This window comes from Penicillium diatomitis, assembly GCF_028827545.1.
Source record: "Penicillium diatomitis strain IBT 30728 chromosome Unknown utg000008l_segment0_segment0, whole genome shotgun sequence".
In the NCBI taxonomy this organism is placed as follows: domain Eukaryota; kingdom Fungi; phylum Ascomycota; class Eurotiomycetes; order Eurotiales; family Aspergillaceae; genus Penicillium; species Penicillium diatomitis.
The window spans coordinates 1-16,783 of NW_026623180.1; the positions used below are offsets into that span (position 1 = coordinate 1).

General features: G+C 51.1%; 9 protein-coding genes across 9 annotated transcripts; 6 read left to right on the forward strand and 3 right to left on the reverse strand.

Moving 5' to 3' along the window:
• Nucleotides 1-92: 92 nt before the first annotated feature.
• On the forward strand, nucleotides 93-472 carry N7539_006093 (E2 ubiquitin-conjugating protein MMS2; the record flags this gene model as incomplete). Its single annotated transcript, XM_056935695.1, has 3 exons — nucleotides 93-234; nucleotides 334-352; nucleotides 412-472. Coding segments are annotated over 3 exons (222 nt in total), but the record flags the coding sequence as incomplete, so codon positions are not given.
• Nucleotides 473-1,015: 543 nt separating this feature from the next.
• Nucleotides 1,016-1,987, forward strand: N7539_006094 (LYR motif-containing protein; the record flags this gene model as incomplete). Its single annotated transcript, XM_056935696.1, has 3 exons — nucleotides 1,016-1,064; nucleotides 1,123-1,289; nucleotides 1,358-1,987. 3 exons carry the CDS (start codon nucleotides 1,016-1,018, stop codon nucleotides 1,985-1,987), a joined length of 846 nt encoding a protein of 281 aa, XP_056788620.1.
• Nucleotides 1,988-2,296: 309 nt separating this feature from the next.
• Nucleotides 2,297-3,066, reverse strand: N7539_006095 (RWD domain-containing protein; the record flags this gene model as incomplete). Its single annotated transcript, XM_056935697.1, has 3 exons — nucleotides 2,297-2,428; nucleotides 2,533-2,921; nucleotides 3,000-3,066. The coding sequence occupies 3 exons, from the start codon at nucleotides 3,064-3,066 to the stop codon at nucleotides 2,297-2,299; spliced, it is 588 nt and encodes a 195-aa protein (XP_056788621.1).
• Nucleotides 3,067-3,438: 372 nt separating this feature from the next.
• N7539_006096 (ACL4 family protein) lies at nucleotides 3,439-4,700 on the forward strand (the record flags this gene model as incomplete). The annotated part of the gene is made up of 2 exons (XM_056935698.1): nucleotides 3,439-3,995; nucleotides 4,058-4,700. 2 exons carry the CDS (start codon nucleotides 3,439-3,441, stop codon nucleotides 4,698-4,700), a joined length of 1,200 nt encoding a protein of 399 aa, XP_056788622.1.
• A 309-nt stretch (nucleotides 4,701-5,009) lies between these two features.
• Nucleotides 5,010-6,774, forward strand: N7539_006097 (putative histone deacetylase SIR2; the record flags this gene model as incomplete). Its single annotated transcript, XM_056935699.1, has 5 exons — nucleotides 5,010-5,244; nucleotides 5,361-5,671; nucleotides 5,739-6,290; nucleotides 6,355-6,534; nucleotides 6,592-6,774. The coding sequence occupies 5 exons, from the start codon at nucleotides 5,010-5,012 to the stop codon at nucleotides 6,772-6,774; spliced, it is 1,461 nt and encodes a 486-aa protein (XP_056788623.1).
• An 847-nt stretch (nucleotides 6,775-7,621) lies between these two features.
• N7539_006098 (tRNA (guanine-N2-)-methyltransferase) lies at nucleotides 7,622-9,336 on the forward strand (the record flags this gene model as incomplete). Its single annotated transcript, XM_056935700.1, has 5 exons — nucleotides 7,622-7,735; nucleotides 7,904-8,775; nucleotides 8,836-9,041; nucleotides 9,105-9,229; nucleotides 9,289-9,336. 5 exons carry the CDS (start codon nucleotides 7,622-7,624, stop codon nucleotides 9,334-9,336), a joined length of 1,365 nt encoding a protein of 454 aa, XP_056788624.1.
• Nucleotides 9,337-9,489: 153 nt separating this feature from the next.
• Nucleotides 9,490-10,331, reverse strand: N7539_006099 (HIT family protein; the record flags this gene model as incomplete). The annotated part of the gene is made up of 3 exons (XM_056935701.1): nucleotides 9,490-9,728; nucleotides 9,918-10,011; nucleotides 10,077-10,331. 3 exons carry the CDS (start codon nucleotides 10,329-10,331, stop codon nucleotides 9,490-9,492), a joined length of 588 nt encoding a protein of 195 aa, XP_056788625.1.
• A 1,573-nt stretch (nucleotides 10,332-11,904) lies between these two features.
• Nucleotides 11,905-13,504, reverse strand: N7539_006100 (B-type cyclin nimE; the record flags this gene model as incomplete). The annotated part of the gene is made up of 3 exons (XM_056935702.1): nucleotides 11,905-12,005; nucleotides 12,069-13,371; nucleotides 13,496-13,504. 3 exons carry the CDS (start codon nucleotides 13,502-13,504, stop codon nucleotides 11,905-11,907), a joined length of 1,413 nt encoding a protein of 470 aa, XP_056788626.1.
• Nucleotides 13,505-14,847: 1,343 nt separating this feature from the next.
• On the forward strand, nucleotides 14,848-16,045 carry N7539_006101 (mitochondrial 54S ribosomal protein uL2m; the record flags this gene model as incomplete). The annotated part of the gene is made up of 2 exons (XM_056935703.1): nucleotides 14,848-15,861; nucleotides 15,944-16,045. The coding sequence occupies 2 exons, from the start codon at nucleotides 14,848-14,850 to the stop codon at nucleotides 16,043-16,045; spliced, it is 1,116 nt and encodes a 371-aa protein (XP_056788627.1).
• Between the last annotated feature and the right edge of the window lie 738 nt (nucleotides 16,046-16,783).

Genomic DNA, 16,783 nt, shown 5'->3' on the forward strand with positions numbered 1-16,783 from the left:
GAACCATACTGGGACCCCCGCATGTTTGTCAATCTTGATACCCGATGACGCATGCGTCGTATGGCTCTTGCATGGCTAACTATCATCTCAAGAGTGTCCACGAAAACCGAATCTACAGTGTCAACATTCACTGCGGCCCAGACTACCCCGACAACCCTCCCACTATACAATTCGTTTCCCGCGTCAATATTCCCTGCGTTGATCAGCAATCAGGAAAGGTGAAAGCCCATGACCGTGAGCCTTGTTAGGTCACCGTACTTACACTGCCATAGGTGGATCCAACTAAACTCCCATGTCTTGCCCAATGGAAGCGAAACTACAACATGGAAACAGTATTGATCGAGCTGCGGAGGTAAGTGTGCAGGAATACGTTATTGCGGCCTGAGACCGTGTTGCTGAACCTCTTTCCAGGTACATGGCTCTTCCCCAGCACAAGAAACTTCCTCAGCCCCCGGAGGGCTCGACTTTCTGAGCGAACCCATTGCACTTCTCTCAATATACAAGGCTGTGAGAGGTCTCTCGTGACGTTGAGTCTCTGAAGGTGTCTTCTACAGTTCACTTCTTCATTCATATTCATGACTTGTCATTCGAAGCGTTTACAGTCAATGCATGGCAGCATGGCGTAGTTTCTCATTCTCGAATCGACTTCCCAACTGTAGCTGTTACTGAAATCGCCGAGTAAATGTTTTCTTAGAGATCGTGACCAGCGCGTTCGGTCATGTGGAACATTCAAGTTCGAGTCATTTCCGCATCCAGGCGAATTACATCCATCAAGAGTGCCTTTGTAGACTTCACAAGGGATTTACCGTACGACTACACATATCGAGACCAGATGTATCAAATGAAGATCTCTAATCCAACGCGAGCTTCATTGTTCATAGGTTCAAAAAATTGACATCGTCTTCTCGGGTCTGATAAAGTTAGAAGACAAAGAAGAGCCCAGGCAACGGTCACGTGAGTCTCCCTCGGCATTGCGCTCTCAATGCCTTCTTCATGTTCTTAATATCGTTCAGGGATGCATAAAGTCCTCGTACCAAATCACTCTGGGGTCCATCGATTTGCTTGTACGAATTGCCCCTCGTCTCAACTTAGGGCTTGCGCTAATTTCTGCGGAATCGTCAGGTCTGGCACTTTATCGGGCCCTTCTCCGACAATGCTCCCCGTCGAGCAGCGTTCCAGCTGCGTTACAACAGAGTGAGGGCAAGACACTTCTCAGACAACGGTTTCGGAAATACAAGAAGCTACAAAGCCCATCACAGATCGCAAATGCTTTAAAGGCAGGCTATGAGGTGGGTCCAATCCATATATAGTGGCACGACCTTGGTTCCATGATGCTGATTCAACGCCCTCTCTCCAGGCGCTAGATTTACTCGACCGCGCGCGCAAGGGAGGTCAACATGAGGCTGAGAAATTCAACTCAATCGTCGCCCGGGCGAAGATGTTGAAGGAGCAACAGGCCGCCTATCAAAGAGAAATCAGGGAGCTGCACCCCTCGGACCCAGTGTCGCCGAAGCAAATACGAAAGGAGGCAACCCGGCGATTTGAGGAAGCGACGTCGCGCAAGCACCCGGATAGCCCGGGAATACTTGAACGACCACGCCCCACGGTCAGCGGACAAAGAAGAATACCGGTCCTCGTCAATGCCCGTGGAGTTCCTTTCTTGCGCATTAAGAAGCCACAGCCCAAGAATCTCAGTGGCGTTATACGAAGCAAGCTAGAGAGGCGCTGGAATCGCATCGTGACCCGGGACAGGCTTGCTGTGGAACTCCTATTCGCGAAAGATGAGGATCAATGGGACAAGCTCACTGAAACAGCACAGCGACCAAGCTGGGCTGAGGGCGTCAAACGGGCTCTAGACGATGTCTACGAAAAGATCCGAAAATCAGACAAGCAGAATCGCGAGCTCTCGGAAAAGATGTGGAAGATTGTGCTCGAAGAGAGAGCTTTGGTCGGGAAAGAAAGCCCGGACTTGGATTGTCGTGATTGATCACTCGGTCTTAACATCGACTTTCCTCCAGGTCAAAGACAGGGAGGTCGGCGTCAACGTGATACGGCACTCTTCCAACTGCTTACCTTGGTGCCAAGCTAAGACTCGAAAATGTGATACCCACAATATGCTGATATCCAGTCGCAGCCAGTCGATTCTTCCAATTTCATTTTATCATCGCTGATGTGTTATTGTATCCATTGTATCAATAAGGTTGGCACATTTCATCTACAAAATAATCGTGCACGCGTAGGTTGAATCGATCGTAGGCAAGTAGGACGAGCGCTTCGCGGTAGCTCCAATGTCGCATCATGCAGCAACCTTGAGCTTCTCGATAGGGGGCATGTAATCCTCATCCTCGTCGTCAAAGTCTGCTTTTCCGGCAAGGCCTCGCTCCCACAGCTGCCGTCCAGTGAGTTTCTTCTCTTCCTTGGCAACCTTCTTTTTTTATCTTCCAGTTCTTTCTCCTCGCGCTGCCGTTGCTCTTCTTCCTCCTGTTCCTTCTTGAAGCCTGAGAGCCATTTTTGGAAAGTCTCCCGGTTCACTGGGGTACCTCTGAACTTCTTGTTCTCTTCCTCTTCTACCTTTTGAGCTGCCACGGCTTTCTCATCCTCAACAGCCTGGACCCGCTCAATCATTAACTGTTCTGCAGCTTCCTTCAAGGCGCTGACGAGGGCGAAGACCATTGCCATTCCCATATTCTCTTCAACCGCATTGTTGAGCGCAGTCGTCAAAACGTCTTCGTCTTCTGGGAGTTCGAGAAGCGGATGCTTCGGCGCATTCGGCACAGGTGTGATTTTGAGGTCTGGGGCGACATCTGGGTAGTCCTCAGGGTAGGAGACCTCCAAGAAGATCACCGGTTGGTCTTCTGCCCCCGGGCCATTCTCGGGTGGATCAAGCGTTATCGAGATCCTGTAGGAGGTTTCGGAAATATCTAGTAACGTATTCCACTGTCAACATAAAGCGCTCGCCGGGTCAATGAGAGATACGGTGATGAGCAGAGCATATGTACCTGTGATCTCATCGGGGAAAATCGAATCGAGGACTTCACGCTCCTCAGTTTGATCTTCGCGGCCCATCTTGTAGCTGATCCGCCCGCGGATTGGAGGGGTAATTGAATATGTTGTGGCCTGGGTCGTGGAGACGATGATTTAGATCAAAGGTATATTCAGGTTGATCAAAGAGCAGATTAGAGCCTTCACAAAGTCTGCGCTCAAGGGGTTATGGCCAAATGAGCTTCGTTCCTGCATAGAGCTCTGGGTCAGTCGCATTCGATGCGATGCGAAATGCTAATCTTTCGGTCCCGCATGCAAACCCGTCAAACAGCTCCAATCTTTAGGCCGAAGCTTTACTTTTTTTTGCCAGTCATTCAAGTTCGCAACACGACTTTCTGATTGAGTACTGCCTACAAAGCTTGTTTATTCAGTTTCTCGACTCATTGAAGCTCTGCCATGGGAAAGCCCAGACCGCAGAAGAAAAGGTCATCCAAGTCCCGCACAAAGCCCGTTCTCGGCCCTGGTGGCTCGGTTTCTAAACACAAAATGGCCGAAGATCCCTCCAAGCTCCTCGACCAGGCCACTATCCTCCTCCAGACTGGCCGAGCCGATGAGGCGCTATTGATCGCACAGCAGGCATTGACTCTAGGCGCCGAGAACCCGTCTGTTCGACTCCAAGCGATCAATCTTCTCGGCGAGATCAACGTTGAGTTGGGCGAAATCGAAACTGCTAGGGATTATTTCCTCAATGCTGTTGAGCTGGACCCCACCGGGTCAATACCAGAGTCTGATGGTGGTGGTGCCGAGAAGTTCATGTGGCTCGCTCAATTGAGCGAGCAGGGTGGAACGGACAGTGTTCAGTGGTTTGAAAAGGGTGTCTCGTCTCTCCGCCGCACCCTCGAGACTCTCGAGGGCAAGACGAGCCCGGAAGAGGTTTTGTTTGCTGAAGAGAAGAAAGCAAAGCTGTCTAATGCTCTCTGTGCGGTGGCAGAGATCTACATGACCGATCTTTCGTAAGTGCTGACCCCCAGTAACGCCAGGATGTGGCAGATATGTGCTAACCATGCGACCACAGATGGGAAGAAGACGCCGAAGCTCGGTGTGAAGCGCTCATTACAGAGGCGCTGACTGTGACACCCAACGCGCCTGAGGTTCTCCAGACGTTTGCTTCCATCCGGATATCTCAAACAAACATCGAGGAGGCCCAGGAAGCCCTCAAGAAGAGCATCAGCTTGTGGAAGGATTTGGCTCCCGAGGACCCAAAAGTACCCGACTTTGCAGTGCGCATTAGTCTCGCACGTCTTCTGATGGAGGTGACGTTGGAGTTCGAAGCTCTTGAAGTTCTTGAGCGTCTAATTCTCGAGGATGACCAAAGTGTGGAAGCCTGGTATCTGGGCGGTTGGTGTTTGTATCTCCTGGCCGAGAAACGACAAGCACCGAAAGACATTGTCGAAGACGAGGCTTCAGAATCACCACGACATGCATCTTTGATCGCGAGTCGAGAGTGGCTCAAGCAAAGTCTGAAGCTCTACGAAAAATTACAGTACGAGGACGAGCCGCTGCAGGCCCATGCTCTTGAGCTCATTCAAGGCATGACAGACGAGATTGGCGAGGACGACGAGAGTGAAGCCGAGATGGAGGGTGAAGGTGAGGATTGGGACGAGGAGATTGAGGCAGACTCCGATGATGACGAAGACCACGAAATGGCCGACTCGTAGTAGCAAACAAAATTCGATATGACCTTTATGCATGTACATCTTTTTTCTTTAACCCCGAGCCTCGTCTCAATTTCTGCCCTTTCTGTCTGTACCTTTCTTTGTTGATACCATCAAACGCGATCGCCTGTCCCAAGAAAAAAAAATCTTTTCCTAGACTTTCTTTGTTCCACCAACCAACTTTAACCGTCGACTTGCCACTACGACTGCCTCGGTCCCGGATTATCCTCCTCCGAGGAGTGCATACTCCGAGGTCTGATTCACGTTTTCATCACGCGAAATCATTGAGATCCAGCAAGGCCTCTCTTTAGAATGAATCTGGGATCGATATCGAGTGAGAAGATCCCGGCGAAGTCACGCGTGGTGGAAGTGGAGGCTGTGGAGGCCGTGAATGTCGTGGAGCAGGTCGAAGCGGATCCGGTCGCGTTGGAAGGCGTCTCCTCTGATATGGACGCGGACAGCGACGATTCTGAAGACTGGGAGGCGTTGTCTCAAGAAGGCGACACGATCCAGTTCCTCAGGGACGAGCAGCTTCGCGATGGCCTTGGTATGGAATCCTATGATCCTAATTGTGGCGTGAACCTGATATCCGTGTCTTCCCCGCGATCTTCATCTGACACCCAATCTGGCAGGCCAATCGCTGACATGATTGCACATGTGTAGTTCCCGGCGCTTGCACCCTTGAAGAGGCCGTCGCTTTCAGGCAACGTCTTCACAAAATCGGTAAAGCCGCTTTTGTGGAAGAGACTATTGTCCGTGGCACCGTCACGGCCAGAAAGCTATGCACCGCATTCAGGATCATGCCGCCTGTATTCCTCGAGGGCGCACCAGACGACTCCTACCATCCGCTGTTAGCAATCGCTTTGTCTCGCGAATTTGCTCGCCGTCCCAAGCTTCCTCAGTACAACACAATTGAGGATGCGCTGCGGCTATTGCAAAAGTCCAAGAATATCATCGTCCTGACGGGAGCAGGTGTAAGATCCCTTCCTCTCTGCCATACTTGCGTCCTCAACTAAATTGGATCTTTCCTGTTTGCTGCAGATTTCAACAAGTCTTGGTATTCCTGATTTTCGCTCTAAAGATACAGGTCTCTACTCAAAGTTGGAGCATCTGGGTTTGAGCGACCCCCAAGAGGTGTTTGACATCAATGTTTTCCAAGAGGATCCAAGCATTTTTTTCTCCATCGCCAAAGATATTCTTCCAACGGAGAAGAAATTCTCTCCCACTCATGCATTTATCAAGCTCCTGCAGGACAAAGGGAAGCTATTGACCAATTACACCCAAAATATTGACAACATTGAGGCCAATGCCGGGATCCTTCCTGAGAAGATGCTCCAGTGCCACGGGTCCTTTGCTACCGCTTCCTGCGTCAAGTGTGGCTTTAAGGTTCCTGGAGAAGCCATCTTCGATGACATTAGGGAGGGGAGAATTCCGCAATGCACCGCTTGCCGCGACACACTTGCTCAAGAAGCACTGAAGCCACAAGGATTGAAGAGGAAACGAAGCTCAACGGGAGATCACAAGGATCGGAAGGGACTTGAAGACAGTTCAGAGGAGGATGACTACGACATTCCTGAACCGGGAGTCATGAAGGTAAACGGTCCAACCTGTCGATCGCTTCTTTGTTCGCCCAGCACTAAACTTTCCCGCGATCCAGCCTGATATTACCTTCTTTGGTGAGGGTCTTCCCGACGAGTTTGGTCAGCGTTTGCTGCACCACGATTGTGATCTCGTCGATCTTGTCGTTGTTATCGGCACCTCCCTCAAGGTTGCTCCCGTCGCAGAGGTTCCAGGCATCCTGCCACGACATGTCCCACAAATCTACATCTCTCGCACTGTGAGTCAATCCCTTCTACCATTCTGGAAATGATTGGTTTCCCTAATGTCTGGCTAGCCCGTGTCACATACTCAGTTCGATATTGATCTTCTCGGTGACTGTGACGTGGTTGTTTCCGAGCTCTGTCGACGAGCTGGTTGGGATCTGCAGCACCATATGATACCCCCCGACGAGAAGGTAGAAATTACTCCTCTTGAGGATCACGAGTCACGACACGTCTTTAAGCTTGTTAGTGCATAGTCTTGGCGTTTATTTCTGGGATGTTCGACCTTGTTTTGTTTACGAAACTGGCGTCAATAGATGTTTTGATGTTCAATTTGGAGGGAACTGGTTGGCGGGAATGAGCACCTGTTGGTTTTACGAATGCTATGTCCAGGATTGTGTCGCTGGCACATCCGTCTGTTCAAGTCGATGCATGAAGGCATGTCTGATTCACCTTGTATGACTCGCTATGTCATGTAAGGCATGTAACGCAGCATCCTGCGCTACATCCTTTCAGTTCTCTAACAGCTAGTAAAGTGACTAGACTGGACTTCGTAGTCAAGTCTGACGTCGAAGAATCAGAAGGGCATGTATCGTCTAAAATCAAGGTACGTAGTCGCCCCGGTATCTCAATGCAACAAAACTACTATTTCTTCACGCAGTCATTTATGTCCGCCTCTTTAAAGGCAGAGGTAGAAGCCGAAATCAGACGTGTGTTTGTTGAGGAATCAGACACATCACCTGAATGAGCAGAGAAAACCACATTTAAACCAAGTCTGGATGACTTGCTATTATGTAGCGGGCTGGTGAGCTCACACTTGTACCTTGAAAGGCTTGGAAAGCGGTTGGGCGGATCGAACGCCTGGCGGGAACCTGCAAAACGCAGTAAAAAAAGGTGAGTAACTGATGGAAAGAAAAAATCACCCCGACAGAGCCTCGTCAATACTCAGTGGAAGATAGAGAGCCCCACGTTGACCCTCGCGATTACTCGAAAATCGCAAGGCTCACTCAAACTTATAAGCCCCGATTCCTTGCCGTGTGACACATATTTAGGGGCAGAAAACATTGCAGTTTGAAGAAAATTCTCCGCCCGCCACTCTCCGCCATGGAATACCTTGTGAGGCTGGCGCAATGCCATGAGACCTTTCGACAGCCCGAACTTGAAGCAGTGGCCACTTTACTGGGTATAGATTTGGAGATCATTGCCTATCATGAGTATGTAAGTAGACACTCCCAAGGCATGGATGGAAGCTCCTGAGATGCAGCGTGTGCTGTAGTCATCTCCGTTTCCTGAGGACTCTTATTCATGTCGGACGCTGCTCGCCTCGTTCCCATATCGCCTCAATACAAGCTCTCAATTGAGTGCTAGGCTGACAAAAATGTCTAGACACCCTTTTGTGTAGTAAGGCTGAAAGACGAAGCAGCAGCACGTGCGCTCGTGGCACGCTGTATCCTTGCCAAAGATGTTCTGGAGCTGTGGGGCCAAGGTCGGACATACGATGACTTGCATGCCGATGTTCAGCAGCGGTCACGGCATTTATGGGAGAAGTATCGCCAGGTCTCGTACGCATTGGCCGTTGATTGCTTCTCGGGCAAGCGAAGCACGGCCAAGAAGACTGAGATCTTCGAATCATTCGGCTACCTCGGTCTGGAAGGCACAGTGCGACTGAAGGGTCCAGACGAGCAGTTCCACGTCATTGAAGAGTATGTGACCGATGTTGAGCAGCATAGCATCGGCACTGAGCTCTCATCCGAGCCACGAATGATCTACTTTGGCCGGTGGCTTGCAAAGAGTCAGCGCGATGTGATTTTGACCCACACTTTGAAGAAACGCAAGTATATCAGCACTACCTCCATGGACGCAGAGCTGTCCTTGGTCACAGCCAACTTGGCTCTTGCGGCACCGGGGAAGATCTTCTTTGACCCATTCGTGGGCGCTGGGAGCTTTTTGGTCGCAGCGTCACACTTTGGTGCTTTGACCTTGGGGTCTGATATTGACCCTCGTGCATTTCGCGGAAAGGACCACGAGCGCAAAGATGGGATGGCGATGCTACAGAACTTCAAGCAGTATAATATCGTGAGCCAGTTCATCGACGCCTTTACGTCAGACATCACAAACACGCCCTGGAGAGATACCCAGTTGCTCGATGGAATCGTCTGCGATCCTCCATATGGTGTTCGTGAAGGTCTGCGGGTTTTGGGAACCCGTGATGGGAAGGTGATTGAGCCAGTGATCATTGACGGTGAGCTGAATTACTAGTACGTCTCATGTGATGTCACCGCTGCTTAGCGTTCCCAGTCACTAATTATCTTGTGCAGCCGAAAGGGTTACATTCCCCCAAAGAAACCGTATGGGTTTGAAGCATTGCAGAAAGATGTCCTCGAGTTCGCCGTCCGGAGGCTGGTCCCCAACGGACGCCTTGCCATGTGGATGCCTACAGCCAGTGATGAGTCGAAGAGTTTTCCCGTACCGATGCACCCGAAATTAGAGGTCATCAGTGTATGCGTGCAGCCATTCCACAATTGTGAGTCAATTCAGTCCAGAGGTGAAGTTTTACATGGCGCATGAGGCTCACGATTATTTGTAGGGTCTCGCCGTTTGATGACCTACCGCCGTCTACCAGAAGGAGAGGTGTCAGACACTACGCTCGGAAGAAATAAAACAGATGGAGAGGGAGTCTCTGCTGATGATCTTAACGCATTCAGAGTTAAGGTATGTCCACCGCACCATGACACGTGGTCACAGGAATGTATTAATGTCGTTCATCATAGTATAACAATCGAAGAGCCTTGGGAACTGACCAGCCGGAAACCAAATGAGTCAAGCTGAAGCTTGCGACATGCCAGTCCAAAATCGAAAGTGGATGGGACCCTGACACCGCAACATCAATGCTATGGGAAAGAATGAAGTCTTCATTCGTGACCTCAGCAAAGTATATCGCCCGATACATGTAGTCTAGAGCTGTGCTGAGGTCACAATTTCCCTTTCCCCGGCTTCTGGCTGAGGTCTATGCCCTCATCTCTTTTGATTCGCTCAACTTCAAGCTCCAGTTCAACTCTCATGGCTCGCGCCAACTCAGCACCCTCCTCGTCGTCAAGCTCATGTCGCTGGCCGCGCCCAAACATGGCAAAGCTTGGCTTGTGAGCGAAATCGGAGGGCCGAGGAATGATGTGGAAGTGCACATGTGGTACCTGCTGAGCCGCCCGCTCGCCTGGAAATCGCAGTCAGCACGACTTCAAATCAAGCCTCATAGTCCAGCAATTCTTGTTACGGGTCACAACACCAGGTGGCAAACCATGCCACTTCAATTAGACAACAGCCGCTCGACTTAATGCAATCCTTCTGAGAGAGATCAAATCGAATACAAGAGCCATGTCGTCGGTCTCATGGAAGCGCCTACCATTATTCTGTACCACATTCCAATGTCTATCGGGATCATCACCAAAGATAACCTTAGTCACGACGCGAGAAATAATAGGAAGCCATTTGCCCATCTAAGCGTACTTTAGCCGTATTTCACCGAGCCGTAGAGTCAAACAATGCCACTTTAACGACTCACCTCTTGGCCGGCCGCAACGCCCATATCTCCAAGTTTCTCATAGTGCTGCCTTGGCGCGACCAGAACATGACCGTTTGTCAAGGGCATGATATCCAGAAAAGCAAGTACATGATCGGTTGACAAAATCAAGTGTGCCGATCCCTGCACAGACGGATCGAACGGCTGCGAATGCGCATCACCTCCAAAGGCAGCTGGTGGACTGGCGGCCGCGATTTTGCAGAACGGACACGATGAGCATGAATCCGGAGAGGCCATATTTATATGTTGACAGATTGTTAGGTGCAGATCTCTTCCACGATTTGATTTGGCACGCCGCTCGGAACGACTCGGAACGGGGACTGATACTTTCAAACTACCAAAGGGATTTCAGCGGGTCACTCAGGAATCACCGAGTCTGTACTCGGGGTGTACTCTAATATATAGCCTAGCGGCAAAGGGATCCTCGGCGGGAGCAGAGTGCCCCGTGGGGTCTGCTTCGATGTTGGTGAGATTTAAATCCGCACATGGCTCCGTACCCGCAGTAACCACCAACGGGCGGTACAACTATAACCTCTGTGTGGTCATTAACTTAGCAGCCGGGCAGTAGGTAGCGGCACCTCGGCACCGCGGTCGAACAATGGAACAATAGCGAATATACACTCCGCCGACCAGTACACACGCACACATATACTTATGTCACTGAGAAAAAGCTCTATTGATGATGTAGATCTTCGACTTTGAATATTTTGAAGTCAGACAGTGCTTGTACTGTAGTACCACGAGGCGAGCTTATGCAGAGGCTGGTCCTATGATTTTGCCACGAGTGAATGAGCGTAGTTCCTTGGAACTGACCGAGTCTCAGCTGGCCAAAGGAGGGTTGGAGCATCTGCAGGCCCATCCACATCAACTTGAATCAGCTCATGTACGGCAATGCCAGTGCCTTCTTTTACAATGAAGCAAGATCATGACAAATAATATCACATAATGAATATTCAATCGGCGTTTTAGCCTCGAAAGTGGAAACGTCAGGGTGTACAGTGCAATACACTCCTCCAAACCACAGATGATGACAAAATTGAACAGAAGGATTGTATTTGAGTTCCACGAAGTACGCCAGACACTAAAGACTGAACGAGAGATTCTAACAAAGACTCGATACAATTGACCTGGCTTGAAAAGTCCTTCCCCATTCTGTCCGCTGCAAGGCTTCCAGTGAGTTGTGAGGGCACTCGTAGAAAGCAGTCACAATCGTTTTGCGAGGCCATGGATCGAGAGAACTAGAAATCGTTGCGCTCGGTCAAAAACGCCAGAGACGGAAGAAAAGAGATAACAAGGGGCGAGGACCGCAAGAAAAAAAAAGGGAAGGGGGGAAGGGGGTACGTCAAAGTGAAACCACAAGCACCGGTGTGCCCTCCGGTTGCGACATGGTCACGGAAATAATGAGAGCCCCAAAAGCTGTGAATAGAAGTTGACTACAGATCCGACGCCGGCCGCACGCACGCGAGGAAGGGTGGATAGTCAAAAGGTAGAAAATGGCGAGACAAGACACCCCGATGCAGACGAGACAGAAGGAGAGAAGAAGAACGATAACCAAGCGAGCCGAAGCCGAGACAATACCACATCGTTGAGCGCCAAACGCCAGCCATCACAAATAACAAATGCCGAAGCGCACAAATGAATCAAGTCATCGTTAACAATATGCAAAACGTAGTCGATACCAGCACAATGAAATGCCAAAATATGAAGGAATCAATAATTCCCCAGTCGCGTTGTCTCAAGGCCTCAGGATCGTCAAGAGGGACAACGACAGCGGCATAAAAGGGCTAGCATAACCGCATAAAGGGCATCACTACTGTTCGCCGTCCTTGATGAAAGTGTAGGGCTCCGAGTCGGAGCTATCAATGTACAGCTTGTGGTATTTCTTGGCCCACTGACGAGTGAGAATGGAAGCTAAGGAATGGTCAGTTGTGTTTCAGGGAAGGTCGAAGACATCTCAGTAGTCAGATCGCGTACCTTTCAAGAACTTCTTGCTGGCGTACTTCTTGAAGAAGGCTTCGTGGGACACAGGGCGATGGAGATAGTCGATCATTAGGCGGAAGACTGGATCAATCTCTTTCTCATCATAGCCGGCATAGTGGGCCAAGGTAGCATCCCAGGGACCACGCTCCAAAATCAAACGTGCAAGGTACATGGCTGCAGCCGCAATGTGGCTCTGAGGATAGCTCATGAAGCGATGATCAAGGAGACTAATCTCCATCAGGTACTTGCCTAGAGTACGAGTCTGAATGTCGTAGTTATCCGCCTTGGAGATGCGACGCAGGAAGTTCATGGGATTGGGGAAGCTCATGTTGTATTCGAGGGTAGCCAGAACGTGACGCTCGGCATCCAGAATCTCCTTGTCGGTGAAGGTTTCATCGGCAACATGGCTGAAGTTGGCAACATGGGGCGAGAGAACTTCCTCGTACTTGGAAGCGATGAACATAGCAGTGACACCTACCAACTGCAGGCGGTCCAGTGCCACTACCTCGACGGACAGGAAACGATCGATGATGTTGACCGCCAGGAACAAGGTTTCCGGCAGCAGGCGGAAGCGAGTGTGAACCTCAATCAGCCAGTCGACCAGGATACCACGCATCTTCCACTCCAAATCGGGCTGATGCTCGATGTACTGAGGATTCGGGAGAGTGGTCTGCTCGAGATCACGCAGGTAGTCGAAGATTTCCACAACGTACTCCGCGGCCATCAAGGGGTCGTCAAGGTCTTCGGTGTCGAGATCAACAACATCTTCACCGAGTCCGCCATCCTTCAGCACAGCCTTGACCTCCACCGCATCATCCTCCTTCAGCTCTGGCCCATCCTTCACAATGACCTTCTCCTCCTTCACGACCCCAATCTTCTTGCGGGGTTGTTCCTCGGCCTTGGTGTCGTCGACTTTAGGACGCTTGTTGGGGAGCTTCTGATTGGGTTCGCGGGGTTTCAAGGCAGTAGTAGTTCGAGAAGAATTGGCTCGGCTGGGCTTCTGAATGCCTCCAGGCTGAACGGTTGCCTTGGAAGTTAGACCCGCTTTGCTGGTGACGGCCTTCTTGGCGCCCTTAATTTCCGCTGCTTCAGCCTTATTGACGTTGCTGACATCTCCTAGAGCAGCGCGAGGACGCTGGGTACCACTGGTAGCTGTGGCCCGCTTAGTCTGAAGAGGCTTCTTGACCGCATCAGCAGCTCCCTCGGTGCTGAGTGCAGCCTTGGCCCGTGTCATACGCGTCACAGGCCCATTCTCATCGTTCTCGTTCATCACGCCGCGTGAGCGCAGGCTTCGGGCCTATGAGCTGATTAGTTTTTCGCGTTCCTGATGCTTTCGACGCGTCAAAGGTGGCGTGTTGATGTCGTCGATGGCTCAAGTGAATCAATTGAGTGTTTGCTGGTCAAGGGTGAGAACTGCTTACCACAACCATCCTGGTAACCTCGAAAGGGAAAGGAAGGAACTGTGGATGTTGTTTGTTGAAAAGAAAAGGGCGAGGTTGGCCTGGCAGGAGCTCGGCCTCAGGTTAGCATTCCGGTCGACATTACCATAGTGGGGAACTCAAATACCACAGCACCCAGACAGCGAAACACGTACCACGCGTGGAATCGTAATTACTCCGAGTGAACCAAGCCCTTGAGCAAGCAATCGATATTGCTCAGGCGTGTGGGAAAAGAACAAGTCGCGAGACAGTAGACATACGACGTGGACTGGATATCAGGAGGGCTTGCGCGAGAGTTTCTGTGGGAGGAAATTGAACGAAACGCGTAAGAAATGCTCAGGAAGTTGAATAATATTAGGGGCCCAGCTGAGAATTGACGTGGAAGCAAGAGGGCGACCTAGAAAAAGAGTCGGTGGGAAAAGTGAAAAGGTATCTTGAAATGGAATGACGACGTCGATGATGAGAGAGGAGGAAGAAGTCGGGAGGGAAGCGATGTTTGGCCCTATGGGCTAGCGTGGAAAACCGGTCAAACTTGGGCGACGCCCCACACAAAGAGTCGCGACGGGTCTCTCCAGCAATCTTCTTTACGTGATAACAAACAGAACGGACACCTTTGCAAGGTATCGAAAGGAGCGATCAAACAGAGGGAAAAAGTTTGGCGAGAGAAGCGACCCGACTAGATGAAGTCGAAGATGGAGTTCAAAGGGAGAGAAGGAAATTGGCGATCGAACAATGAAGGGGAGGGGTGGTTGGTAGGGGACGGTATTGAGTATTGAGATTGGTAGTGACGGTAACGGCCGATACACGAGCTTCAGGACGAAACGGGAAACGCGAGGCGGCGTCAACATGAGCGTTGCCCCGACAACAGAGACTATCACGTGATCTGAAGACACGCGGGACGGGTATCGTACAGTATGTAAGGATCGTGGGTCACAAACTCACAATTGAATACGATGTGGCGGACGTGCAGTGGCAGAAAAGTACCACCTGCGCCACATAAGCCCCATACTTGTGGCGCTGATGCCCATGGTCACATGATCTCGCACCTAGAACTTTTTGTCAACGACTACGACCTCCGTCCAGTCCGAGGCGCGAGGAGCTGACAGTGGTATTCCGGACACTGTCTCCGGCAATCGTTTGACGACTGGAAATTCGATCGCATTGCCGATCAGACAACTACCCTTCTAAGGTTCGCTGTGCATGCTCGACTTGTGCTACAGTGTTCAAATTCACCATGCTCCAACCCCGAATGGCCCTCCGGGGTATTCAGTTGCCATTCAGGTGTTTGCGTTCAATGCCGACTATCTCTACGCGTCCATTTGCATCAGTTGTGAATGAGGCTCAATTTTCAACTTCGGCTTCCGTCTCGACACCATCGTCCGACTTCAGCGCCTCGTTCGCTCCCCCCTACCCGTGATGATTCCGGAATCAAGCTTCGCACATACACCCCCCGTACTCCCGGTATCCGACACTTGCGCCGGCCAGTTAATGACCACCTCTGGAAAGGGCGTCCGATTCACCGTTTGACTTTTCCCAAACGTGGTCACGCCAAGGGTGGCCGTAACAACAGCGGCCGTGTCACAGTCCGCCATCATGGAGGTGGTCACAAGCGTCGGATACGGATGGTCGACTTTATGCGAGCCGACCCGGGTCCGCACCTTGTGGAGCGGATTGAGTATGACCCAGGTCGGACCGCACATATTGCCCTCCTGAGAAGCAAAGAGACCACCAAGCTCAGTTATATCCTCGCCGCCGACGGCATGCGAGCTGGCGACGTCGTGCAGAGCTACATGTCCGGTATCCCCGACGACTTGTGGCAGAGCATGGGCGGAACGGTTGATCCTGGTGTCCTAGCTGCGCGCACCGCATGGCGTGGAAACTGCCTGCCTCTTCACATGATCCCCGTGGGCACGTTCATCTTCAACGTTGGCCTCCGCCCTGGGAAGGGTGGCCAGCTGTGCCGAGGCGCCGGCACACATGCCACTGTAGTTGCCAAGGGAAGCGACTCCCGCCAACAGGACATCGAGTCTGAGCAGACCGAGGATGAAGGAAAGAAGCCATTTTCGTTGCAGGAAAAGCAAAAACAGGAGCGTCTGGCGCAACACATCACTGTTCGCTTATCAAGCGGCGAGATTCGACTGATTCACAAGGATTGCTGTGCCACTATCGGCGTTGCTAGCAATCCCAACTACCACTACACTCAATTGGGTAAGGCCGGTCGATCCCGCTGGCTGAACATTCGTCCCACCGTTCGTGGCCTCGCCATGAACGCTATGGACCACCCTCACGGTGGTGGTCGTGGCAAGTCCAAGGGTAACGTTGACCCGAAGAGTCCTTGGGGTATTCCGGTATGTTCATCCCAATGCACTTTTGGCATCCAACTTCGAATCGTGAATAAGACTAATTCGGTTTTTTTCTGTCATTATACAGACCAAGTCCGGCTACAAGACCCGGCCAAAGTGGAAGATTAACAAGGCCGTTGTGCACCCTAGACCTCGCAACCAAGGCAAGCGCCGCCGTGGTTACAATTAGACCGGTCTTATTGCGATCCTGAAAACAAAACTGAAGGACTGCTGCGATGCGTCACCTGCTATTACCCGTGTTCGACCCCGCTCGCGACAGCTGTACGATATTATTCCTTCCTCTACTACTTACTCCCACTTCCACCATGTATTCTTGACCTTGCAATGCGCCCTATGGCCCTATGGGAAAGCAATCTCCGGCTCCCCCTGTGTATCTAGTATCACTGAAATCTTGCGGGGAACATATTGTATATCATACGGCATAATGCCCGTCTTTCAATAAGAACGTCAACTCCTCGAATTCGATTCAATCTAGGCAAAGAAACGGAGCGTTGCGATCTTACACCATCTTGCCGTGAATTGGGCCACTTCGTTGTCTACCAGCATCAGCTACAAGACGGAAAGCGAGTTCTTGCGCCGGCAGGTCCAGCGATTCGCAAAAGTACGAATCCAAGGAGTCAGACACAACTCAGAGACCATTGAAAGTAAGTATGACCTGCAGTCGTACGAGTCTGGTCCTGCCAGCAAGTCCTTTCAGATTCTCGACTTTCACGTGGGGGATTGACCGCCAAGCCCTGGTAGGACTAGGCAATAGTTAGGCAATAAGGCATAGTAGGCAGCCTCGTGTGCGTAACCCCATCCACTTCCCAAGTTCCAACTGTCCAGTGTCCACTGCCCAGTGCCCAGTACATACCTACGCACTGCAGTAATTGGTGCATCGCCCCGACTTTGTTCCCTCTGTTCCCTG